Below are 26449 nucleotides of genomic sequence, written 5' to 3'. Positions count from 1 at the left end.
CCAGTCTAGCTCTAACGGGGAGCAGAGAGAGAGGTGTTGAAGTGACCTGGAACCCATTCTCCAAACATACTGTTCACGAAATGGCTATCAGGTGAACCCTCCACTCCCATTCTCCAAACATATTGTTCATGAAATGGCTGTCAGCTGGTGATCAACCCTCGATCGATCGAGACCACTATCATTCGATGTAATGCAAAAGTAAATTGACACCTAAAATCAGCATCTATCATCATGCAATTAAGCTAGCATGTTTGTACTCCTGCCAAAATCTATCCCCAGATACGAGCAAATCCAAAGTTTGACTAGCTAGCATTACCAAGTGTACGAACCACGACACCATTACCAAGTGTACGAACCACGACACCGGGTGCCATGATCTGGACCGCCGAGATTGATCGACGAATAGCGGGATTACAGCTGTGCTGGCTTTGAAGAATACAAGGGTGGTCCAGTTACACTAGGGGGTCCTTATGGTCCAAACCCTAGTGAGAGAGAAAATATTCTTATATATATGCATGGTAGAGAAACCTAGCTATTGGCCACTCCCATGTGAATTCCTTATGGTTAGCAGCTTGTTACATCGAAAATTTGCTCCCAAACTCAAGATCAAGTTGAGTCCTGATTCATTTATTGTGCAGCGGAGAGATCAGTCGGTGTTAAATGTCATTGGCATTATAATCAAAATCAAGTTTAGGTTTAGTTTTCAAAGTACTTGTCATTGTCCATTTATTGTGCACCAAGTCATTGTTGCCTATTAATCTCTCTCTCTATCCCAGTCCATATCAGTTGCATGATTTCATCGACCCATTCCAATTTTAATGCAATCTTGTGTAATCATGAATCTTTGTTTCACTTTGTTTATATGAAGATAAAATTAGAAAAAAATAAATAAATAACTCAACTCAGCAAAGTCTTTTAACTGTAAGGCTTCAAATTGATGACCATTCTGATCAGTACTTCAGATTCCTTCTTAAATCTAATGGACTCAAAACAAGCATTTGGATCCAAATCCAACCCACTCAAAAGCCTGGTAGAATAGACATTTATCCAATAAAACCTTCACAAACAATTGGGTCCATATCCAAACCCAATTGGTTTTTAAGCTGACTATGTGTTGGCTTCTCTATCCTTCCTCAATGCTGCTACGTTTTTCCATTTTCACACCACCCATATAGAGACGAAGATGAGAACTAGAAATCACTTAGAAAGATCTAAGCATGATGAAAGAATCATGATTAACAAGATCATGAAATATGAATAGCATCTTCTTTCCTCTCTCTCTTTATTATTATTTTTTTCTTGTTATAGAAAAATTCAAAATCTTACAAAAACATACTTACAAGCTTATATAACTTAAAATTGATATGACTTGATACAGGATGTCAAATTACAAAACTCCTTATCATAAACTTAAAGTAGATCGTCATATCGAGCAACATCAATTTGCGAACTTGTTTTTATGAAATCCATTTGTAGATTAGTACTTATCGCACAGATATATCCAAGTGCAATATAACTCATATAAAGCCTAAAAAAAAAAAACATATTTAATATTAGCTCATATATATTGAAAATTAGAAAGTTACATGTAGGAGAGGAATTAAGAAATAGCCAATAAGATGTTTCAAAATGTATGTAGAACCTGTTATTTAAAATAAAATAAAATAAATAAATTGGTTCTCTATCTCATACAACGAAAAATTGGGTGGAGAGGAGAAAAACGAAAAAATGCTGCCCGGTGGCAGAAAAACAAAATCAATATCGACAAAATGAACACAACCAAAACCTGAAATACATCGCCACCCCCACCTTCTAATTATAAATAAAAAATAACTTGACAATGGGGGCATCAAATTGGGGTAAAACAAAAGAGAGAAGGAAAGAAAAAGATACCCGTTTTACAACCACCAGTACGGCAATGACCAGAGAAACTGCATGAACTACGACGATACACGAGACAATTTTTACTTCAACTTCCTTTGGGTTACTTCACGTGTGAAAATTGGAAGGCTGGATTCTCCAGAAGTCCTTTTCTTGCAAAGAAGTGGAGAGGCCACGCATCAACCGAGATGCTGTACCGAGAAGGTGGATTAGTTGATATTGAAAAATGATAGGATCTAATATTGCTTCGTTGCTCCAATGGAATAGATCACATCTTTTAAACAATGACATCGCTGTTGAAGGAAGCATGTGTGGCAACCTTTTACTAAAATAGTGAAATGATCATAGATACAAGAAAATCTGAAATAAATATAAACAAAATGTTTGTTTTTTATTTTTTATTTTTTATTTTTAAAAAAGACAACCGAAAACAAGTGTATGAAGAAACATAAAACATAAAAAGCCCATCTTGCATGCTGAATCCCATGCTTCTCATTACGTCGCTGAAGATGTGACCCTCACTTTGGAATGCTGATGTAAAAACGATGCCAGGCGTGGATCCGAGCGTAGTGGAAGACCAGTTCGAGCCCCCAAAGCTCTACAGTTTCCTGCTGCCTGCCATCAGAATGACACAGGTCAAACAATTTTCCTTGATGATAGCTTTACATTTCAGTTCATTTGCCCCTTGGAAATAAGTCTACTTACCACTTGAGCTGCAAATGGCAACATTGTTTCTGGCTGCATGTCGGTACATAAAGCTACAAGGTGTAATTAAAGAATTATGAAACTCACCAATGTTTCCATCAATAAAAAATATACAAAAGACAGCAGCCCCAAAGCTTTGCAAGTGACGGATCAACTGGCAAAGAATTTTGAAATGTAATTGTGTAACATATATTCCAAGGGCGATAAACAAACTTGGTTAATGAGATGCCATGAAAAAAGTTGGCAAAAAACAAGGGGCATAAAGTTGCTAAGAGAGGATGATAGAAAAAATAGAATTTGCCAAGGCATCAACTTTAAGTTTATCCAGTCAAAAGTCAGGGCCAGGTATTTGTATAGGGTGATGCAAAGGCCTGAATTGTCAGAAAACAGAATCAAACTGAGTGCCAAAATGCACAAAACTCCCAAGACATGGACAACTTATTCAATTCAAGAGGAATGTATCCACACTCGTATACAATTGATTCTACATTTATAAACAAAACTATCAACAGACTCCTGCTGTGAGCCTTGCCTGACCACCTGACTAGATCAAACTGATGTTACCTTCTATGTGCGCGCTAGTATAGTTTATTCTCAAACATCAGGTCATAGATTGGTTAGGAATAAAAACAGAAATATCAACTTTAAAGATGAAAAACATGAATTGATTATCACTTGGGCGTTGAAAATGAAATGATATGATCTTTAGAGACAAATGATCTGTGCATACCTTCATTGGCAAGCAACAGAATCGACAGGCAAAATTACAAAGCACCCACAAACACAAGCATAAGATAGAGCCTACAGAAAACAGAGAATTTTGTTGAATGGTTGCACACACCATAAACTACAGCTCCAATAAATGCATCCCCAGCACCAGTTGTATCGATAAGTTCTGATGGTGGTATCTTCTCAGCCGTTCCAAGCAATAACCGCCCACATACTGTCCCTATGCCATTCCCTCTCAATCTTGTCACTGGCTGTGCAAGTAAAACAAAAAAGAAGAGTAAATCATTATCATATGTGGACACCATCAGTTAATTCTACGCTGCTGGGATTCTATCTGACCAACAAGCAACTATTTTACAGCATTATCAGACGTTCAGGGTTAATTAATTTTTATTTTTTTGGGTGAGGCAGAATTTCAGGGGTAATTCAATAAGAAATACACATACATTATATACAACCATGCCATCTTCAGTTCCCCAGAACATGTGCCTTTCAATCTGGAACATACTGGATATTATTTGGTATAATATATAGTTCCAAGGATGGGTAAATAAATGCTTTCAGGTTGGCAATCTGAACAGAATAAATACTAATTCAGAAGTCAATTTTTTGGTTATTTAAATATGTAAAGATGTAATTAGACTGAATTAAACAGTAATGACTTAGGGCGGGCCATTGTATGTGCAATGGGGAGAGTCTTGAGAGCAGTCACTGCATGCAAAGTGCTATTGAAAAATTGGAAGTTAGGGCCATAACCAATCTTCCTTGCAAGGGACTGCTTTAGTGGGACAAACGCTAGGTAATGGCCAATTTAAGATGATATGACTTCGAACAATAAGAGAGACTATCTATCAGTAGTCAATTAAGCTGTATCATCTTTAATAACCATGTTACAGAAACAGGCATCCTGTGACACGGGAAATTTCATCAACTGCATATTGACACATGAAATATAGCAAGTGCCACATGACTTATATATGTGGAACATGCTCTGTACCAAGGCGGATTTCCCTTGAATTTCTCACTAACACTATCCAAAATTTCTCAAAACCAACCAAGATTAATTGCTCAATTTCATGCAACTCAACTGTACCTTTCTCCCACAATAGATTACAGAAGAACCATTACAAGGTGGAAAGTAACCAATCCTCCATAGAAAGAGAGTTTTTAGGTTCATTGGGAAGTATACTACCGATGATATGTATGTTGGGATGGCTACACTTTCATCCTGTTGCCGCTTTAATGATTCTAATAAGATTTCTACACCAATTTCTTCTGTCTGCGGACCCTCTGCCACAAAAAGTGTTACAATGAAAACCCTGTATGTGTTTAAAGCATATCAAACAGAAGAAAATTTTGCAATTCCAAGAAAGTATCTGACCCTAACGCTTGCACATCATTTTCATCGTTGACACTAGAAAGATGGGTGATTGATTAATTACCCCCGACGCTTCTCTCAAGCATTATGCATCCTTCTTCACCCAAGGTCACAATCACAAACTTGATATTTGGCAATCTCAAAAGAATTGAAACAAGTGCACTTGGAACGGATGGTGCCTCTGTCCATGCCTGCCACACCCAAGAAATCAATGTTTGCCCATTTTTCAGATATATCATGCCTTTATAATTTGTTCAACCTTAGGGACACAAAAATCTTTCAATTTCTAAAACTGAAATAAGGACTAAACGTTTTTACAAATGTGATCAAATATAATCAAATCATAATAATCACTTCGAGATAAAACTTCGACACAAAATATTTGTACTGTGATGGATAGATGAACAGATATATAAAATTAGATAGCATGAGAAATTCCTCAAAGATGCATAAAGTTTATATTCAACATCATGATCAGGGTTGCTTTCTACATAAAATATGTGTACATGGTCAAAAAAATCTATGTCGAATATCTTTTTTCTTAAAAAAAATGGAAGCCTAGAAACTTAGTGGATATTTTAGTTTGTGAAACAAATAATGAATGGGAAACATTCTAGTCACAAAGAGATTGCACAAAAGTAATCCCACAAACTGACGTGGCTTAATGGGGTTCGTTAGATTGTAAAGTTATTTTTATTGTAAAGCAGAACTAATAGTTCAAATAAAGCCACATCAATTTGTGGAATTGTTTTTGTGTGATTCCTTATTGGACGTAGCATTACTCATAATGAATTAGACACACCATGCTCATACAAATCCACATCTATGCAAACCAAGTAATTTGCTCATGATAAGACTCACCAATTATAGCCTACCACCCATACTTATTCATGAAGAATAGTCAACTTGCCTGTGGAAATTTTGCTGAGCATATGGCATAATCAGCTAATTTCAGGAGATCATCCAACCCTTCTCTTACCCTTTCTGCTTCAATTAAGATGGGTATCCTCCTGCGAACTGCCTGAAGGAAAAATATACTAGTTATTTCCCCATTCTTCAATGTTCCTTTTTTCTGACTTTTGTCCAAGATGGAAAGCCAGAATGAGAAGGTTTCAAAATGCCAGATAATGGGCATTCAAGCTAATTAACAGAACTGTGCGACGATCAAAGAAAACAATATTATTTTCTTGCTTCAATTTGTATTTTATCATGAGGATAATCTTCTTAATTCTATCTACCTCAAGCAGCAGAATCACAGTTATCCTAAGGACTAGGAGTGAAGTACCTAGGGTCATCAGTTCTCATGGGTGTATATCACGAATGAATATTACCTCTTGTGCAAGAATTAAAGCAGTTTCATGTAATCTTCCATCAGAATAGAAAATTCTCCCACCATCTAATGCAGATAATAAACTTGCTCGGGAAAGGTCATCTGGTTTCATTGGAGGATATCCTGGGGTGTTGATACAAGTACGAGTTTTCCTGAAAATATCAGTCAAAAGAAATCAACTGGCAATAAAATATCCAAAACCACCTCAGTAATGTTCACTTGTTTTATTTATTAAATCATAAATTCTAAATCATGACAAAGGACTTCAGTAAATCAAGCCATATCTTTTATATAACATCAAACTCATTTTGATCTCAAAGCACTGCCCAGGGAAATTCTTGTCCTGTAACTACAATATTCAGACATTCTAGGCATTACCAAGATTCTACAGGGTAGTTATTAAGTTGCCCAAAGATCAAGAGTCATGTTTCACGATGTAATATAAAGATGAAAACAGATCATATATTCTAAAAATGGCTTATTTGACGTAGCTGGAAACTAAAAGGGAACCTACAAATAGAAAGTAAACGTACTAATACTTTTTCACTGGAAGGTAATATTTTCCCGTATTGGGAATGCTTGAATACGTCAAAAGGCATCAAACAGAGAGAAGAATTAGAGTGGACATTTCTCAAATCTAGTACATCTGTAACATTTTTTTTCTGATCTGTCATTGTCAAAACTTTTCTTTCAGAAATATAGGCAAAATTCGTCAGGAATAATGAAAAAATTAATCTAATCCATTCACATTACATCCTATTTAAAGAATTTATGGATAACAGATTAGACCCATTATGTCATGTTGTGAAGGAGAAATTTGTTTCAGGGAAATCCTTGAACCTAGGTAAAGTTTGTCAGGAACATTGGCAAATTTGATATAATACATTCGCATTACATCTGATTTAAAGAATTTACAGTTCCCAACACCATGGCATTTGTAATCTTGAAAAAGGGAGTTTTCATTTTGTCAACAAAAAGAGGTCTTTGAGCAATGCAAGAGAGAAAGAAAGTATAGACAAGGGCCCTCACATTTGGTTGTCAACAATGATATAGGTAAATGGTGAATTACCCTCCTTGGAAACCTGTAAATAAAACAAATCGAGTCAAAAGAAAATTAATTAATTATGTAAGATCACATGGTAGAACTTTGTTACTTGTCATGGCCAAATTCCAGAAGAAAAATGTAATAGAAATAAAGATATGGAATTGAGGCTATTGGCTACATACGAGTGAAATGGAAATTAGTCGTCACTTCTTTTCAAGGATTTACCTGCTTGAGATATTGCACTTTTCTCTCGAAGTATACCAACAAGAAACTAACATGAATGGTGCAATGACAAAACGACGGTAGTTTGTATAATATTCAACCCTAGTCTGAAGGATGAGAGTCTACAAACCTAATGCAAACTCTAATGAATTAAGTTCTCAATCTTCTCTTCACTTATTCTTGGCAGTTTCAGCAGGATTTTTTTTTAAATATTATTTAATAATTTTTTAATTCAATCTCAACACCAGTACAGGCAGTTTACTTCAGACATGCTAAACCCCACGTCCATGCTGCTTGAGATTTTTCATTTGGTCTGGGAAGTGTTCACTTAGCACTGATGATCAATAAGATTTAGAAGGAATTGAACTCAATAAATATTTAAGCAAGCAAACACGGGGAGTGGCAAGAGATTTGACCAATAAAAGCATTAAAGCCCCATGCATTATACCGAAAGTAGATGCATGTTATCTATTATATTGAAAACAGATGCATGTTAACCATAATTGATACCAAGAGACAAAACCATTGGTATCATATCATAGAACTTCGAAACTTCAAGAAATATAGCTGCAAGTTTTTGTAATAAAGTAATGGAAACAATGGATCAACACTTAAAATGAAGAGAAATTTGAGCATCTAGAGTTACTAAACAGAAGAAAATATTGACCATTAGTTTGTCAATCACCAGTTGAATATATATCCACATAATCCCATATAGTCACATTTTTATCATAGTTTGTTATCTGAAGCTTACCACGAAAAAGGAAGTATCCACACCATCAGCTTTGAGCTCGTCCAAAATATCCCTACCTTGAGTGTCATCTGCAACCTAGTGATTTTAAACTAAAAACATTTAAAAAAATTAAAATATATATTATAATAATATTCAGTCTGATGAGATTGAAAACTTGGAAAATTGGAACGTTTAACAGGAGATACTGATGAGTAAAACAAGAGAACATGCTAGGGATAATTGAAACCTTGGAAATAAGCCTTGGATTTAAGCCCAAACGAGCCACACAGGTTAATGCATTTCCCGCGTTTCCACCTCCTTGAACCTGAAAAACCAATCATCCAAACATCATGATAATATCTTCAACGTTGCAGAAGCAGCAATCATTTGCCAGGTCTGATATTATGAATGCAAAAGTCTATAACATTCGTGGGTATACGTAAATTGTATAAATAATGCTATGAATCTAACACGAGGGCTGAAATTGATCCCAATACCTAACTTTGAGAAAAAAGTACCTAAATTGAGCCAAGAGGTCCAAATTCATATAATTAAATTTGACTCAAGCAAGGGTTAAAGTATTTGCAAGACCAGTATTTCGCGAGACCTCAGTATCGATGTCAAGAAAAGAAACATTATCTTAAAACCTCGTTCAGAAAACTATATTCCGAGAAAATACAATATTTCGGCGTCATAACGGACGACGAATATATAAATATACATATGCCAAAGGGAAAAAAAAATAAGGAGAACAGATGAAAAAAACCATCAAGCTCGTGGTTCTGATCTTTTCGTCGGGCTTAGGATACGCCGCCACCGCCGCTAAGTAATCAACGACCGCACTTCCACATCCCACCTGCTTACGTAAAGCTTCAGTTTAAGTTATACCCATAGACATAAGATATATGTATACATGAGAGAGAAGAGCGCACAACGATGCGGTTTTCAGGCGGAGTAAGAGAATCGGATGCCATTTTGACCCTGAGATTTCTGCAATAAGACACGTATAAATAAATGGAGAGAGAGAGAGCAAAGAAGATAACAGAAAAAGCAGGGCAAAAGGTAAGTGTACGAATAAAAGAGGGAAAGAGAGTAGGGAGACCTGGCGGAGTTGGTTGAGGTAGCCGGGGTCGGCAAGGCGGGTATGGGGATAAAGTAATGGCGAGAGATAGAAGAGCAAGGACTAGGAGATGCATTACAAGGAAACCAATTAGAGCTCGGCATTTCTTACTTCCCTCCCTTCCTTTTTGCTTATTTTATTTTTCTCCAGTGTCTGGCTGTGGACGACGATGCATGCGACGCCAAAATTAAAAGCTTATTTTACTCCTCTGTTTGGGACAAGGAGTCTCCTTTTCCCCGTCCCATCACTTATGTTGAACAACTTTTACGCGACGCTGTGGCCGTTCCTATGTCCAAACAAGGATCAAACAAAAGATCACCGTGGTACTCGAAAGGAATTGAGAAATGATATTTACAGTCGTAGTTATGCAAGCGACGTGTAGTTATTTTAAAAAAAGTGAATTAATATGAGACTCACATGAAAAAAATTATTTTTATAACTTTTTTTTATTCATTCCATACAACTGTTTACATCCCGCTTATATGTACCGACTGCATCTAACAATTCTGAAAAGAATTTGAACTTTTTCATCTTTTGAAAAAGGAAATTTGCACCTTTGTGGGCGTACTCTTTGATGATACGGGATCTACATAAAAAAAAATTATTTTTTAACAGTGAATCTCATTTTTTTTAAAGTGACTACACGATACTTGCACACTTTACAATTATATGTAGCAAAAACTAATATAGTAAAATCACCCAAAACATTGGATTAATACACTAATTAAATAGTCGAGACATGCCGTAATTAATTAACTAAGATGATTAGGAGCATATCTCTATATAATTTATTTTTTAATCACATGCGATTGAACATGGAGCTGAGAGTTCATTAATTAATGAGTAAAAAATGCATTAAGGGAATGGCCATTAATATATTTATTTATATATATATATATAAGGAATTTTATTTGGGGCAGCTTAATTGACGGGTGATCTCATAATCATTAATGTTAATCCCTTCATGTGATTTTCATTCCTTAATTGCTCAATTTGTTGAAACACTTGATCCCAACGGCAATATTAAGATTGATTAATGTTAATATAGATGAGTTGAGGATCATCAGGTCGGTAAAACATTTTAATCGATTAATGAAGTTTGAAGCTGCCTCCATGCACCTGATCCCTATAATTAGACATGATCCAGATACCATGTTAGGGGCATTGCACCTCGATCTGCACAACCAATTCATGAAAGAACTGCATGCATGTGTCTGCAAAGACGATCAATTAGAAGTACATAAATGTCTATATTAATATTTTATGTGGATTTATTAATTTTATCTTCATCCTAGGTGCCGGCCCCTAGCTAGCTAGCTAATTAATTCCATGGTTATGGCAAAACCTCGTAAACTACACACAGATTTATGCTTGTTTTGATGTTAAATTGAATTTAAATAAATCAAATTTGAATTTTATGAAAATTATTTAAAATAAATTTAAATGTATTTAGATGTTAAAATAAATTTATATCTATTCATAAAAAGTTAAAAAAGTTCGTGAGTACCGCATATCAAAATTGTGAGTCCCATGCACATGTAAAGAGATTTTAAATTTAGATAAATTTAATAATTTAAGAATTAGATATTTAGATGTTAGACCTTAACTTTTAAGTTGGAGATCAAAGATTAGTTTATATATCTTTGATCATAATTAAAGGGTAGGTAGGTAGTGATCATCAGTTCATGCTGTTTTGATTAAAAAAATAAAGAGGATAATTTCAATGTGGGCATCATGTAATGGTATTTCTTAATTAATTAATGGGACGTGCATGGTTTTTTTTTTTTTAGGATTTTTCTTGTTCATATATCTATCTATCTATCTATCTATCTAAAGGCCAATGTCCTCCACACCACATGTGACATTATTTTTTTATGCTTAATTAAAGTACATGTACAAATGATTTAAATTAGGTTAATCAAAATGGGGGATAAAACAAAAGAGAGAAGGAAAGAAAAACATACCCGTTTTACAATCACCAGTACGGCAATGACCAGAGAAACTGCATCAACTACGACAAAACACGAGACAATTTTTACTTGAGCTTCCTTTGGGTTACTCCTCGTGTAAAAATTGGAAGGCTGGACTCTCCAGAAGTCCTTTTCTTGCAAAGAAGTGGAGAGGCCATGCATCAACCGAGATGCTGTACTGAGAAGTGTGGATTAGTTGATATTGAAATATGATAGGATCTAATATTGCTTCGTTGCTCCAACGGAATAGATCACATCTTTTAAACAATCACATTGCTGTTGAAGGAAAGCATGTGTGGCATCCTGATCCTTTTACTAAAATAGTGAAATGATCATAGATACAAGAAAATCTGAAATAAATATAAACAAAACGTTTATTTTTTATTTTTATAAAAAGACAACCGAAAACAAGTGGACGAATAAACATAAAACATAAAAAGCCCATCTTGCATGCTGAATCCCATGCTTCCCATTTACATCGCTGAAGATGTGACCCTCACTTTGGAACTCTGATGTAAAAACGATGCCAGGCGTGGATCCGAGCGTAGTGGAAGACCAGTTCGAGCCCCCAAAGCTCTACAGTTTGCTGCTGCCTGCCATCAGAACGACACAGGTCAAACAATTTTCCTTGATGATAGCTTTACATTTCAGTTCATTTGCCCCTTGGAAATAAGTCTACTTACCACTTGAGCTGCAAATGGCAGCATTGTTTCTGGCTGCATGTCGGTACATAAAGCTACAAGGTGTAATTAAAGAATTATGAAACTCATCAATGTTTCCATCAATAAAAAATATAAAAAAGACAGCAGCCCCAAAGCTTTGCAAGTGACGGATCAATTGGCAAAGAATTTTGAAATGTAATTGTGTAACATATATGCCAAGGACGATAAACAAACTTGGTTAATGAGATGCCAAGTAAAAGGTAGGCAAAAAACAAGGGGCATAAAGTTGCCGAGAGAGGATGATAGAAAAAATAGAATTTTCCAAGGCACCAACTTTAAGTTTATCCAGTCAAAAGTCGGGACCAGGTATTTGTATAGGGTGATGCAAAGGCCTGAATTGTCAGAAAACAGAATCAACCCGAATGCCAAAATGCACTAAAGTCCCAAGACGTGGACAACTTATTCAATTCAAGAGGAATGTATCCACACTCGTATACAATTGATTCTACATTTATAAACAAAACTATCAACAGACTCCTGCTGTGAGCCTTGCCTGACCTCCTGACTAGATCAAACTGATGTTGCCTTCTATGTGTGCGCTAGTATAGTTTATTCTCAAACATCAGGTCATAGATTGGTTAGGATTAAAAACAGAAATATCAACTTTAAAGATGAAAAACATGAATTGATGGTCACTTGGGCGTTGAAAATGAAACGATATGATCTTAGAGACAAATGATCTGTGCATACCTTCATTGGAAAGCAACAGAATCGACAGGCAAAATTACAAAGCACCCACAAACACAAGCATATAGATACAGAAATAGAGCCTACAGAAAAAAAAAAAAAAAAAAAAAAAAAAGAGAATTTTGTTGAATGGTTGCACACACCATAAACTACAGCTCCAATAAATGCATCCCCAGCACCAGTTGTATCAATAAGTTCTGATGGTGGTATCTTCTCAGCCGTTCCAAGTAATAACCGCCCACATACTGTCCCTATGCCATTCGCTCTCAATCTTGTCACTGGCTGTGCAAGTAAAACAAAAAAGAAGAGTAAATCCTTACCATATGTGGACACCATCAGTTAATTCTATGCTGCTGGGATTCTATCTGACCAACAAGCAACTATTTTACAGCATTATCAGACGTTCAGGGTTAATTAATTTTTTTTTCCCCAGTAAGGCAGAATTTCAGGGGTAATTCAATAAGAACTCCACATATATTATATAAAACTATGCCATCTTCAGTTCCCCAGAACATCTGCCTTTCAATCTGGAACATACTGGATATTATTTGGTATAATATATAGTTCCCGGGATGGGTAAATAAATGCTTTCAGGTTGGCAATCTGAACAGAATAAATACTAATTCAGAAGTCAATTTTTTGGTTATTTAAATATGTAAAGATGTAATTAGACTGAATTAAATAGTAATGACTTAGGGCAGGCCATTGTATGTGCAATGGGGAGAGACTTGAGAGCAGTCACTGCATGCAAAGTGCTATTGAAAAATTGGAAGTTAGGGCCATAACCAATCTTCCTTGCAAGGGACTGCTTTAGTGGGACAAGTACTAGGTAATGGCCAATTTAAGATGATATGACTTCGAACAATAAGAGAGAATCTATCTATCAGTAGTCAATTAAGCTGTATCATCTTTAATAACCATGTTACAGAAACAGGCATCCTGTGACACGGGAAATTTCATCAACTGCATATTGGCACATGAAATATAGCAAGTGCCACATGACTTATATATGTGGAACATGTTCTGTACCAAGGTGGATTTCCCTTGAATTTCTCACTAACACTATCTAAAATTTCTCAAAACCAACCAAGATTAATTACTCAATTTCATGTACCTTTCTCCCACAATAGACTGCAGCAGAACCATTACAAGGTAGAAAGTAACCAATCCTCTATAGAGAGAGAGAGAGAGAGAGAGAGTTTTTAGGTTCATTGGGAAGTATACTACCGATAATATGTATGTTGGGATGGCTACACTTTCATCCTTTTTCTGCTTTAATGATTCTATTAAGATTTCTACATCAATTTCTTCTGTCTGCGGACCCTCTGCCACAAAAAGTGTTACAATGAAAACCCTGTATGTGTTTAAAGCATATCAAACAAAAGAAAATTTGGCAATTCCAAGAAAGTATCTGACCCTAACGCTTGCGCATCATTTTCATCGTTGACACTAGAAAGATGGGTGATTGATTAATTACCCCCAACACTTCTCTCAAGCATTATGCATCCTTCTTCACCCAAGGTCACAATCACAAACTTGATATTTGGCAATCTCAAAAGAATCGAAACAAGTGCACTTGGAACAGATGGTGCCTCTGTCCATGCCTGCCACACCCAAGAAATCAATGTTTGCCCATTTTTCAGATATATCATGCCTTTATAATCTTTTCAACCTTAGGGACACAAAAATCTTTCAATTTCTAAAACTGAAATGAGGACTAAACGTTTTAATAAATGTGATCAAATATAATCAAATCATAATAATCACTTCAAGATAAAACTTCAACACAAAATATTTGTACTGTGATGGATAGATGAACAGATATAGAAAATTAGATAGCATGGGAAATTCCTCAAAGATGCATAAAGTTTATATTCAACAGATTCATGATCAGGGTTTCTTTCTACATAAAAAATGTGTACATGGTCAAAAAAATCTATATCGAATATCTTTTTTACTTATAAAAAATGGAAGCCTAGAAACTTAGTGGATATTTTAGTTTGAGAAACAAATAATGAATTAGACACACCATGCTCATACAAATCCACATCTATGCAAACCAAGCAATTTGCTCATGATAAGACTCACCAATTATAGCCTACCACCCATACTTATTCATGAAGAATAGTCAACTTGCCTGTGGAAATTTTGCTGAGCATATGGCATAATCAGCTAATTTCAGGAGATCATCCAACCCTTCTCTTACCCTTTCTGCTTCAATTAAGATGGGTATCCTCCTGCGAACTGCCTGAAGGAAAAATATACTAGTTATTTCCCCATTCTTCAATGTTAATTTTTTCTGACTTCTGTCCAAGATGGAAAGCCAGAATGAGAAGATTTCAAAATGCCAGATAATGGGCATTCAAGCTAATTAACAGAACTGTGCGACAATCAAAGAAAACAATATTATTTTCTTGCTTCAATTTGTATTTTATCATGAGGATAATCTTCTTAATTCTATCTACCTCAAGCAGCAGAATCACAGTTATCCTGAAGAATAGGAGTGAAGTACCTAGGGTCATCAGTTCTCATTGGTGTATATCGCGAATGAATATTACCTCTTGCGCAAGAATTAAAGCAGTTTCATGCAATCTTCCATCAGAATAGAAAATTCTCGCACCATCTAATGCAGATAATAAACGTGCTCGGGAAAGGTCATCTGGTTTCATTGGAGGATATCCGAGGGTTTGGATACAAGTACGAGTTTTCCTGAAGATATCAGTCAAAAGAAATCAACTGGCAATAAAATATACAAAACAACCTCAGTAATGTCCACTTGTTTTATTTATTAAATCATAAATTATAAATCATGACAAAGGACTTCAGTAAATCAAGCCCTATCTTTTATATATCATCAAACCCATTTTGATGTCAAAGCACTGCCAGGGAAATTCTTGTCCTGTAACTACAATATTCAGACATTCTAGGCATTACCAAGATTCTACAGGGTAGCTATTTAGTTGCCCAAAGATCAAGAGTCATGTTTCATGGTGTAATATAAAGATGAAAATAGATCATACTTTATAAAAATGGCTTATTTGACGTAGCTGGAAACTAAAAAGGAACCTACAAATAGAAAGTAAACATACTAATACTTTGTCACTGGAAGGTCATATTTTCCCGAATTGGGAATGCTTGAATACGTCAAAAGGCATCAAACAGAGAGAAGAATTAGAGTGGACATTTCTCAAATCTAGTACATCCGTAACATTTTTTTCTGATCTGTCATTGTCAAAACTTTTCTTTCAGAAATATAGTCAAAGTTCGTCAGGAATAATGAAAAAATTAATATAATCCATTCACATTACATCCGATTTAGAGAATTTAAGGATAACAGATTAGACCCATTATGTCATGTTGTGAAGGAGAAATTTGTTTCAGTGAAATCCTTGAATCTAGGTAAAGTTTGTCAGGAATATTGGCAAATTTGATATAATACATTCGCATTACATCTGATTTAAAGGATTTACAGTTGCCAACACCATGGCATTTTTAATCTTGAAAAAAGGAGTTTTCATTTTGTCTACAAAAAGAGGTCTTTGAGCACTGCAAGAGAGAATGAAAGTATAGACAAGGGCCCTCACATTTGGTTGTCAACAATGATATAGGTAAATGGTGAATTACCCTCCTTGGAAACCTGTAAATAAAAAAACTCGAGTCAAAAGAAAATTAAGTAATTATGTAAGATCACATAGTGGAACTGTGTTACTTGTCATGGCCAAATTCCAGAAGAAAAATGTAATAGACATAAAGATATAGAATTGAGGCTATTGGCTACATTCGAGTGAAATGGAAATTAGTCATCACTTCTTTTCAAGGATTTACTGGCTTGAGATATTGCACTTTACTCTCAAAGTATACCAACAAGAAACTAACATGAATAGTGCAATGACAAAACTACAGTAGTTTGTATAATATTCAACCCTAGTCTGAAGAATGAGAGTCTACAAACCTAATGCAAACTCTAATGAATTAAGTTCTCAATCTTTTCTTCACTTATTCTTGGCAGTTTCAGCAGGATTTTTTTTAAATATTATTTCATAATTTTTTAATTCAATCTCAACACCAGTACAGACAGTTTACTTCAGACATGCTAAACCCCACGTCCATGCTGCTTGAGATTTTTCATTTGGTCTGGGAAGTGTTCACTTAGCACTGATGATCAATAAGATTTAAAAGGAATTGAACTCAAAAAATTTTAAAGATATTTAAGCAAGCAAAAGGGGAGAGTGGGAAGAGATTTGACCAATAAAAGCATTAAAGCCCCATACATTATACCGAAAGTAGATGCACGTTATCTATTATATTGAAAACAGATGCATGTTAACCATAATTGTGATACCAAGAGACAAAACCATTGGTATCATATCATAGAACTTCGAAACTTCCAAGAAATATAGCTGCAAGTTTTTGTAATAAAGTAATGGAAACAATGGATCAACACTTAAAAATGAAGAGAAATTTGAGCATCTAAAGTTACTAAACAGAAGAGAATATTGACCATTAGTTTGTCAATCAGCAGTTAAATTTTTTTTTTTGATAAGTTATTTTTTTTTTTTTTAAAAAAAAAAAAAAATTGATAAGTCAATCAGCAGTTAAATATATCCACATAATCCCTATAGTCACATTTTTATCATAATTTGTTATCTGAAGCTTACCACGAAAAAGGAAGTATCCACACCATCAGCTTTGAGCTCGTCCAAAATACCCCTACCTTGAGTGTCATCCGCAACCTAATGATTTTAAACTACAGACATGTAAAAAAATTAAAATATATATTATAATAATATTCAGTCTGATGAGATTGAAACCTTGGAAAATTGGAACGTACGTTTAACAGGAGACACTAATGAGTAAAAAAAGAGAACATGCTAGGGATAATTGAAACCTTGGAAATTAGCCTTGGATTTAAGCCCAAACGAGCCAAACAGGTTAATGCATTTCCCGCGTTTCCACCTCCTTGAACCTGAAAAACCAATCATCCAAGCATCATGATAATATCTTCAATGTTGCAGAAGCAGCAAACATTTGCCAGGTCTGATATTATGAATGCAAAAGTCTATAACATTCGTGGGTATACGTAAATTGTATAAATAATGCTATGAATCTGGTACGAGGGCTGAAATTGATCCCAATACCAAACTTTGAGAAAAGAGTACCTAAATTGAGCTAAGAGGTCCAAATTCATATGATTAAATTTGACTCAAACAAGGGTTAAAGTATTTGCAAGACCAGTATTTCGAGAGACCTCAGTATCGATGTCAAGAAAAGAAACATCATCTTAAAACCTTGTTCAGAAAACTATATTCCGAGAAAATACAATATTTCGGCGTCATAACAGACGACGACTAATATTCACTTCCTTAATTAAAAAAATTAAAATAAAATAAAATAATTCAATCCGCCATTTTTATCGGTCAATTGTATCAGTTCAATCAGCACTTTCCATATATAAATATACATATGCCAAAGGGAAAAAAAAAATAAGGAGAACAGGAAAAAAAACCTTCGAGCTCGTGGTTCTGATCTTTTCGTCGGGCTTAGGATACGCCGCCACAGCCGCCAAGTAATCAACGACCGCAATTCCACATCCCACCTGCTTACGTAAGGCTTCAGTTTAAGTTATCCCCATGGATATAAGATATATGTATAAATGAAACAGAAGAACACACAACGATGCGGTTTTCAGGCGGAGTAAGAGAATCGGATGTCAATTTGACCCTGAGATTTCTGCAGAAAGACACTTATAAATAAATGGAGAGAGAGAGAGAGAGAGAGAGAGAGAGAGAGCAGGGCAAAAGGTTAAGTGTACGAATAAAAGAGGGAAAGAGAGTAGGGAGACCTGGCGGAGTTGGTTGAGATAGCCGGAGTCGGCAAGGCGGGTAGGCGGATAAAGTAGTGGCGAGAGATAGAAGAGCAAGGAATAGGAGATGTAGTACAAGGAAACCAATGAGAGCTCGACATTTCTTCCTAATTCCCTCCCTCCCTCTGTGCTTATTTTTATTTTTCTCCAGTGTCTGGCTGTGGACGACGATGCATGCGACGCCAAAATTAAAAGCTTATTTTACTCCTCTGTTTGGGATAAGGAGTCCTTTTCCCGTCCCATCACTTGCGTTGAACGACTTTTACACGACGCTGTGGCCGTTCCCATGTACAAACAAGCATCAAACAAAAGATCACCATGGTACTTGAAAGGAATTTGCACCTTTTCATCTTTTAAAAAGGGAATCTGCACCTTTGCGGGCGTACTCTTTGCGCACACGTAAAGACCTAATCGTATCAATAAAATATGTAAAAAAAAATTCGTAAAAATATGACTATACATAAAATTTTTAACGTAAAAATGATAGATTACTCTACAAAGAACTAGTATTTATGGTAATCGTGCTAATTTTTAAGATATAAAGTGCAAAACTTTCATAGTTTGAGGGTGCAAATAAAAATTTATATTCAGCCAACACCATTTCAGACTGGCAGCCTAACAAATGAGGGTCAAAGCCGAATGGTTTAACAGACGCATCGAATCACATGAATACATTATAAGCATATATGATTACACAAAGTGTTCCCAACTTATATATCTCCATAACTTGTATCGTTAATGAATAAAAGATTCCCAAAATTAGAAGACAATTTCTCTCCCCTCCCTCCAAAGAGGGAAGCTGCAGAAATCTCACACCTAAACTACACCAATCTATTGAAAAACCTCTGATCCTTTGAAACTGTACGATTCAAAACGCTAGGAATAAAATCTCAAACCCAAAACCCATTATTCGAAACATGCCTCGGAAGCAGTCCCCCATGCTCACTCCTACTTCCCGTGAATCTATAAAGGGCCACCTTGCTTCGGACAGTTCTCAAGGGGCCTGATCTGTTCCCATGCCTTATTGGTAAAGACATCTCACCCCCAAACAAGCTTGAAGTTGAAAACGGTCTGTTTTCCATTTCTTCAAGCGGACCAGAACTGTACTCCATTGTGATGAAGGAAGAGGCATTCCCATAGGTTAGCCGAGGAGTGATACCGCCAGCATTCCACCAACTGCTGTCTGAAGGGGCGAGATCACCTTTAAAGTCAGAATCTCGAGCAGAAGATTCCTTTTGACTACAGGCATCCCCACAAGTCTCACCCGTGTCATTGTATATTAGTTTTAAAGCTTGGACAACTTCACCCATAAAAGGTCTATTTGTCACCTCTGGGTGAACACACATTGAAGCAATGGCTGCAACTTTAGCCATGTCATCAAAGTCATAACTTCCAGCCAAAGAAGGATCAACCAACTGCTCCAAACCTTCTCTAGTGGTCAGAAGCGGCCGTGCCCAAGTTACCAAATTCTCTTGTCCCGGAGGTTGGGACATGTCCACAGGCTTTCTTCCAGTAAGAAGCTCAAGAAGCACTACCCCATAGCTGTAGACATCGCTTTTGACAAGTAGATGCCCAGTCATTGCATATTCAGGGGCGACATACCTGCAAATCCATAATTTCAAATTTCATAAATGGTTGGAATCACCAGAGGAAAAGACAGTAGTATGGTTGTGTAAGGCTAACCCCTTTTCTTTTTGGATAATATCAATTTTGTTGAGATACAAAAGGGTGTGGTGCAATTCAGTATGTATGATGCATATGATAAACCCATCTACTAACAAAAAGAAAGAGCTCTAAAAATTCTAGAAAAAAATTATATATTCTAGTTCAGAGAACGTGAAAAAGTAAGAACCTGAAAGCGACGAGAGAAAATTGTAACTAACAGGAACTGCACACTGGTATATTTGAGTGGGGGTGAAGAAATACAAAGGGAAAAAAGAGGGAGTGGTATTTGCTGTCATTAATGATCTATTCAGTTATAGAATGGCAAAACTATTACTCTTTAACAAAGTACGATTACCTACTCATAAAAAGAAAAAAACATTGTATGATTACCCAAAAGTTCCCATAACCCGAGTAGAAATATGATGACTTCCTTCAGTTGCTTCCCTAGCCAACCCAAAATCCGAAACCTTGGGGGTGAAGTCATCTTCGAGCAAAACATTACTGGCCTTGAAATCTCGGTGTATTACACGAGGATTAGAATCTTCGTGAAGATAAGCCAATCCTCTTGCTGCTCCAAGAGCAATCTTCAACCGTGCATCCCAGTCGAGTGGTCCCTTTTCTTTGTCAACACCTAAAACACCAACACGTGTAATTTAACAAGTTAATTTGCAATTGATTCATTTTCAAAAAAAAGTATCCTCAAAAAAAGGATTGGAATTCAGTATCAATATTGTCAGGTCAGGTGCTTCTGCTCAAAAGTTTTAGCAGCTGTGGTGGTAGTGGCCACACTTATATTTCACACCAAAATAAAGTCAAAGCAAATGCAGAGAATATACCATGCAAATGGGACTCAACGCTGCCATTGCGTACAAGCTCATAGACCAAGCAGCGCATTGGCCCTTCAATGCATATACCAATCAGTTTCACAAGATTACGGTGATGCAATCGACTTAGCATCTCAACTTCTGCAATAAATTCACGGTCTCCATTTTGATTATCTCTAGTAAGCATTTTAACCGCAACCTCAACTCTATCTTCCATAATCCCAAGGTAAACACGTCCAAATCCTCCTTCACCCAAAACCCTCTTTGAACTGAACTTATCTGTTGCCTTCTCAAGCTCAGCAAGTGAAAATGTTTTAGCAGAGAGAACACGCGTAGCCATGTTGGACATGAGGGATACTGATGTTGAGCTCGCAATACTACTTGATAATATCGATCCAATGCCTGAATTACATGCAGAGACCAATCATGTCAAACACATGGACTATCAAGGACGTATGATATAATTGTGGAATTAAATCATTACCAAAAGATGAAAAGTAAAATTTCAAAGTTCAAGGTATTGTTCAAGCGAAACATGATAAACCAAAAATGACTAGACAAAGATCTTTATGGAATTTTCTTTACAAAGAATAATTTACAGGCATATTAAAAATAGAGTAACAGCAAAGTAGCCATCCTCAAGTTAAGAGAGGACCAAGATATAAGTGCTGGCATGAAGAGCATCACTTGGCATAAAGACTTCAAAAGATCAATAAACTCACCAGATCTTTTGTTTGTAGAAGATGTAAATGCAGGACCAACAGCATTTGATGGTCTTCCAACCCTCCACTTCAAAAAGACGGAGACTGCTCCAATGAAAACCAATAAGAGCACAAATGCAGACAAAGAAATTATGGCAATGGTTTTAATATTCATCCGCTGGCTCTTCTTGACAAAATTAGCAGAGATAGGGAGATCTCCAGCACTTCCACTTGGTTCATTTCCTCCATAATTCCCATATGGTGGTGAAGAAGGAATTCCTGATGATAATTATTTCAGGCTCAGCCAAAATGCTGATAATAAAATGTAAAGAAACGCATTAAAAGGAGCTCTTTTTTATTTTATTATTTTTCCCTTTTGGCTGAAAATTCAAAAGAGTTCAAGGTAGCTACCTGGATAACGAACAAATTCTACTTCATAATTACCAAATAGAGTGCTATTTAGAGGCACTTTCCTGTGCCAAAATCTCTCATACGTCAGTATTGCGGTAGTATTATCAAACTTCTCACCCAGTGGAACCAAGTTGATATCCACAACTGTTCTCCCTTGATTTTGACTATCAGCTGTAGCACCCATTATTTTAACTTGACTTTGTTCCAAATAAGTTCCCGTTGCAACTTCAATCTCTAGCTCACTCATTACTGGGAAAACAGCATAAGGAGCTACATCCAATAGAAGTCTGACTTTCATTGGAAACACACAACCACAAGGTGAACCAAAGGGTGTTGCAGTAAGTGGATCTATACAAATTTGATCACAAGCTGCCAATAAATCCATTGTGAAAGATATGAGTAAGAACTCCATGATAAGATGTAGAAAAGGAAGGGAGGTAAGGAAAAGCCAGCAGCATATTGCAGATCACCTTTAACAAAGTTGTAGGCTTCAAATGAACAACAAGCTTCGTTTTTTCTTTTTGATAAGGAAGAAATTTACTAAAAAAACCACGTAATTAGGCATAACCCAAGTACACATGAAGTATACAAGAGAAAACACCTAATTACAAACTAAAGCGGAAAAACAGCACGAAAGTCATTGGAAGCTTTTCTTTCTTCTTTTTTTTTTTTTTTTTTTTTGGATAAGTAGCTATGATTTTTTAAAGCGCATAGTGCAGAGAACCTTAAAATAGAAGTTACAATCTATTTTTTTAACAAATATTCAAATTTACAAATTTTGTTGAGCCATTTTTTATCTTTTACAGTGACAACCCTTTGATTTCAACTCCCACAGACCAATACAAACATGAATGTAAATCAGATATTGACTCAATGAGTCAGCACTAAGTCACAATTGGTATTTGCCTCAACAACAAGCAAAAATCATGGGTTACTTGTCCACCACATCCGCCACACATATTTAAGAGATATTGCCAACAATGAGCACTTTGTTCTTGATCCTTTTTTTATCGACACCGGATATTCAGGAACAAAGTCCTGAGTAATCCTGGGGGTGAACTTTGTTCTTGATCTTGATGCTTCTGTTTCAATCATTAGCATTCTTTATTGTTACCAGGGCATGGAACCACCCATACACAGATTAATGCCATTGATCAGGACAGGAAATTCTCAAATAAAACCTCTCCTAGTTATCAGAAACACTCCGCATAGGGCTGTAAATGAACCAGATTGTTCGATAGCTCGCTCGGTTAAACTCGAATCGAACTCGACTCATGAAAAAAAAAAGCTCGTTCGTTAAAGCAGATACTCACTCGATTTGTAAATGACACATACTCGACAAAACTCAACTCGACTCGACTAACGCTTGTTTAGGCTCGCTCGTTTATGCTCAAGTTGGCTCATTAGCTCGACTCGATTAAAACTCATTCATATATTTATAAATATATACATACACCTATGCATGTATATATGTATTAGCTAATAATATAAACATACCACTTTTATAATTAAATATAATATATGTATTCTAATTACTTATGTCTATATAATAAATATACTTCATAGGTATATTTTTTAATTTGTATAATAATTAGTTGATAAAATTTAATAATTTCATATACTAGTACGTGGGAACCATATATGAAATAGATATATTCTATTATATTAAGTGTATGTATTAATAATATATGTAGGCATATAATATGTTGTTATTTTGGATGAATATCAACTAGTTAGATATTAATTATTTATAAATTTTTTAAAATTTTATAATTTAATAGAGGTTCTACTTGTTAGTTGTATAAATTCAATATTAGTTCTTTTTTATTTATTTAGTTAATTTATTAATTATTAACTCTTATTAAAAAAAAAATTCAAGCTCAAGCTCGGCTTGACTCGAATTCGTTTCTAGGACGAGCTCGAGCTCGAGTTGAGATTTTAGCTTATCGAGTGAGTTCGAACAAAAAATTAAAAAAATCTCGAGTTTGAGCTCGAGTATTTTGAGTCGAGCCGAGCTCAACAAGCCAAAACTCGGCTCGGCTCGATTACAGCCCTGTCTCCGCATGCTAAACCAATTGAAACGTTTTTGTTCTTATATTAGGGACTTATTGTCAGGCATAAAAGTGCATAGTACCAAAATTGCAGATTTCTCTACTATCTTTTTGTTAATAACATAAATGAAGAGAGACAAAGAGAGTTCTAAATCACGCTAAGGGGACCAATGGTTATTTCAAAAAAAAAAAACAGAAATGCACATTTCTTCAGTGCAAACCATCAGTCCCTTTAGAGGGACCCAATCACAAATCTTGAAGGGGACAGGGCATACCTTGGTTTCTTGAAGGGGCTGGGGCAACTGCATGAGGTCTCCTGTGCTGATGTTGATGATGATGGTGGCGTCTTGGTAAGGGATTGCTGCTAGGTCCTGAAATAGAAGAGAGTAAACATCACTGTGTACCTGGGCTATGCCTAATTACTTGGTTTAATAAATTTCTTTTTACCTATCAAAGAAAAAAGAAGAGTAATTGCAACAAAACTGTAAGAAATGATGTAATGACATGCTGTTGTAATTATAAGCATGGTAAATACCTTGGTAAATTGGAGAAGATGCAGGGGCAGTGGAAGGTTCCAAAGAAGGCTTAACCACCCACCTTTTGGCAGGGTTTGATGGGGAAAATGACACACTCTTCCAAATGGACTTCGCTGCAAACAGTAAATGAACATATGATATGCACGGACAGTTATCAATAGAGGCTAGAAGGGACCTATAAAGATAGATGATCGATTTCATATTCCTCTTTTTATCAAACGAAAGCATTGCACTGAGGGGACAAATGACTATTGCACTGATCGCGTCCAAGCACACAAGAGGAGCAGGGCAGGCGAGAGGAGCAACAAATCATTGGATCTACTTTACTTGGGAAAGGTTCAAACCAACATAAAAAGCTTTCAGTAACACTTTCTTGAGAAATGTATACAAAAATGAGATATGCAAAGAATTCAGCTAATAAACAGATAAGCAAGAATTCACAGTAATTCTTTGGTCATATCAGGATAAGCATACCACTACAGGTTTTGTCAGGATAGGTCAAGACTCGAGAGCCTCGAATACAAAATTGATTCATTCAGGGCAACGCATTATTCAGGCTATAGACTTGGATTAAGAAAAACACTTTATTATGTAAAATTTGAAAAAAAAAAAGAAACATTTATCTACATCGAATTATAACAATTTGCACCCTTACCATTTTCCGCAAAGATTTCTCTTGTAGATAATGCCCGGTTTGGTAGAAGAGAAGGAGACAAGTAGATTTGCAACAATGAATGCCCTGAAATACAAAGTGAACAACGCTCGTCTTCAATTTGTTCAATAATTCAGATTATTCAATTTGTTCCACATCAACCGAAAAAGAAAAAGAAAAAAAAAAAAAGGCAACACCAAAAATGTCGCATTCACAACTTACTGTTTTTCCCAGCAAAAGACATAGACCATAAGCTGTAAAACCCAAAAAGCAGTAAAAACATAAATAAGTAACAATACCCGAGCAAGAGAGAACCAAGTTGAGCAGAGGAAGGAGGAGCAGAATCAGAGCCGGCATTTTCTCTGGGCGAACCAAAACCCACAAAGACCATCGTCAGTAACCAAAAATTTCGAACTCGGTGGACTCGCCGGAGACTCTCCACGGATTTCTAGGTTTGAGGTGAAGCAATATGCAGCGGAGAATCTCTCCATGGCATCCGGAGGTCGAGAAGGGAGACCGCATTGCTAAGAGCTTATGGAGAGCGCGCAATGAGGCATGAGCTGCTCAGAAAAAAACCCTAAGAGAGAGAAACGGAAAGCAATAAAGATGAAGACGGAGGAGAAGACAATGCGGGTAGGTCAGTTTTTAGATCCATGAAATGCGTTAGAAGATCTAGCAAAAGAACCCCCGATGCACATATATAGTACAGTGTATGTATAGATACATGTATATCTCTAGAGCTAGTAGAGAGAGATCCTGAAGAAAATTGAAAGGGAAGAAACCGAGAGAGAGAGAAGTGTGGATGTGAAGGTTATAGTGGTGGTGGTGGTGGAGGGGTTAGACTTTAATTGCTTGGAGTGTGACGCTCCAGTGTCAACTGCCTTTTGGCGATTGATGATGATGCTGTCAGGCTCACGCGCGACCACTTTGCGTGTTAGAACACATTTCGGAAACGACAAGCAGGGGCTTCGGTTCGTCGGTCCACCTCATTTCTTTTTTTGTTTTTTCATTTTACACAAAAATATCTCATTTTTAAACAATTCTGACCTTTAGATTTTAAAATACTAAAATACTGTTTAGTGATCAAGAATTTTTATTTTATTATTATAATTTTTTTAAATTTTTATATAAAATATAATAAATAATTTAATTTTTTTCTATTTTTTTAAATTTTAAAATAATAATAATATTAAAATATTATATTTTAATATTTAATTTTAAAAT

At 35.8% G+C, this 26449-nt stretch overlaps 3 protein-coding genes across 8 annotated transcripts; all 3 read right to left on the bottom strand.

Moving 5' to 3' along the window:
* Positions 1-2113: 2113 nt before the first annotated feature.
* Positions 2114-11246, bottom strand: LOC122306094 (ribokinase-like). 5 transcript variants are annotated; one of them, XM_043118488.1, is made up of 15 exons: positions 11108-11246; positions 9126-9429; positions 8956-9013; positions 8790-8879; positions 8271-8348; positions 8045-8119; positions 7053-7105; positions 6025-6175; positions 5604-5714; positions 4758-4884; positions 4508-4605; positions 3762-3812; positions 3428-3566; positions 2587-2639; positions 2114-2496 (listed from the first exon to the last, which is right to left on the bottom strand). In XM_043118488.1, exons 2-15 carry the CDS (start codon positions 9245-9247, stop codon positions 2377-2379), a joined length of 1326 nt encoding a protein of 441 aa, XP_042974422.1. In that variant the 5' UTR covers positions 9248-9429; positions 11108-11246; the 3' UTR covers positions 2114-2376. The 5 variants fall into 5 exon arrangements, with proteins under 5 accessions (XP_042974422.1, XP_042974420.1, XP_042974423.1 ...); XM_043118486.1 differs by lacking the exon at positions 3762-3812 and having other exon boundaries at positions 4409-4605; XM_043118489.1 differs by lacking the exon at positions 3762-3812.
* Positions 11247-11386: 140 nt separating this feature from the next.
* On the bottom strand, positions 11387-18737 carry LOC122306095 (ketohexokinase-like). 2 transcript variants are annotated; one of them, XM_043118492.1, is made up of 13 exons: positions 18365-18732; positions 18195-18252; positions 18029-18118; positions 17411-17488; positions 17181-17255; positions 16107-16159; positions 15081-15231; positions 14660-14770; positions 14000-14126; positions 13750-13847; positions 12666-12804; positions 11797-11849; positions 11387-11706 (listed from the first exon to the last, which is right to left on the bottom strand). In XM_043118492.1, the coding sequence occupies exons 1-13, from the start codon at positions 18484-18486 to the stop codon at positions 11587-11589; spliced, it is 1275 nt and encodes a 424-aa protein (XP_042974426.1). In that variant the 5' UTR covers positions 18487-18732; the 3' UTR covers positions 11387-11586. The 2 variants fall into 2 exon arrangements, with proteins under 2 accessions (XP_042974426.1, XP_042974427.1); XM_043118493.1 differs by lacking the exons at positions 13750-13847; positions 14000-14126 and having other exon boundaries at positions 18365-18737.
* Positions 18738-19025: 288 nt separating this feature from the next.
* LOC122306093 (receptor-like serine/threonine-protein kinase ALE2) lies at positions 19026-26064 on the bottom strand. The gene is made up of 9 exons (XM_043118485.1): positions 25525-26064; positions 25229-25312; positions 24573-24686; positions 24313-24408; positions 21987-22355; positions 21597-21854; positions 20887-21276; positions 20441-20681; positions 19026-19987 (listed from the first exon to the last, which is right to left on the bottom strand). The coding sequence occupies exons 1-9, from the start codon at positions 25580-25582 to the stop codon at positions 19276-19278; spliced, it is 2322 nt and encodes a 773-aa protein (XP_042974419.1). The 5' UTR covers positions 25583-26064; the 3' UTR covers positions 19026-19275.
* Between the last annotated feature and the right edge of the window lie 385 nt (positions 26065-26449).

Source organism: Carya illinoinensis, chromosome 4 (genome assembly GCF_018687715.1).
Source record: "Carya illinoinensis cultivar Pawnee chromosome 4, C.illinoinensisPawnee_v1, whole genome shotgun sequence".
NCBI lineage: Eukaryota > Viridiplantae > Streptophyta > Magnoliopsida > Fagales > Juglandaceae > Carya > Carya illinoinensis.
Note: the sequence above shows the minus strand (reverse complement) of the source record. Positions and strands in the feature narration are given on the sequence as shown.

Excerpts from the sequence above, each read along its gene's own strand:
- LOC122306093 (XM_043118485.1), bottom strand. The coding sequence starts at position 25,582 with ATGCCGGCTCTGATTCTGCTCCTCCTTCCTCTGCTCAACTTGGTTCTC. Across the intron at positions 21,855-21,986 it reads AGAATTTGTTCGTTATCCAG|GAATTCCTTCTTCACCACCA; the intron begins GTAGCTACCTTG and ends AATTATCATCAG. Across the intron at positions 19,988-20,440 it reads CGGGTTATGGGAACTTTTGG|GTATGTCGCCCCTGAATATG; the intron begins GTAATCATACAA and ends ATGGATTTGCAG.
- LOC122306094 (XM_043118486.1), bottom strand. The coding sequence starts at position 9,247 with ATGCCGAGCTCTAATTGGTTTCCTTGTAATGCATCTCCTAGTCCTTGC. Across the intron at positions 8,120-8,270 it reads ATCCAAGGCTTATTTCCAAG|GTTGCAGATGACACTCAAGG; the intron begins GTTTCAATTATC and ends TAAAATCACTAG. Across the intron at positions 5,715-6,024 it reads CTTTAATTCTTGCACAAGAG|GCAGTTCGCAGGAGGATACC; the intron begins GTAATATTCATT and ends TTTTTCCTTCAG.
- LOC122306095 (XM_043118492.1), bottom strand. The coding sequence starts at position 18,486 with ATGTCGAGCTCTCATTGGTTTCCTTGTACTACATCTCCTATTCCTTGC. Across the intron at positions 17,489-18,028 it reads TCAGAACCACGAGCTCGAAG|GTTCAAGGAGGTGGAAACGC; the intron begins GTTTTTTTTCCT and ends TTGGTTTTTCAG. Across the intron at positions 15,232-16,106 it reads ATCATTGTTGACAACCAAAT|GAAAACTCGTACTTGTATCC; the intron begins GTGAGGGCCCTT and ends TGATATCTTCAG.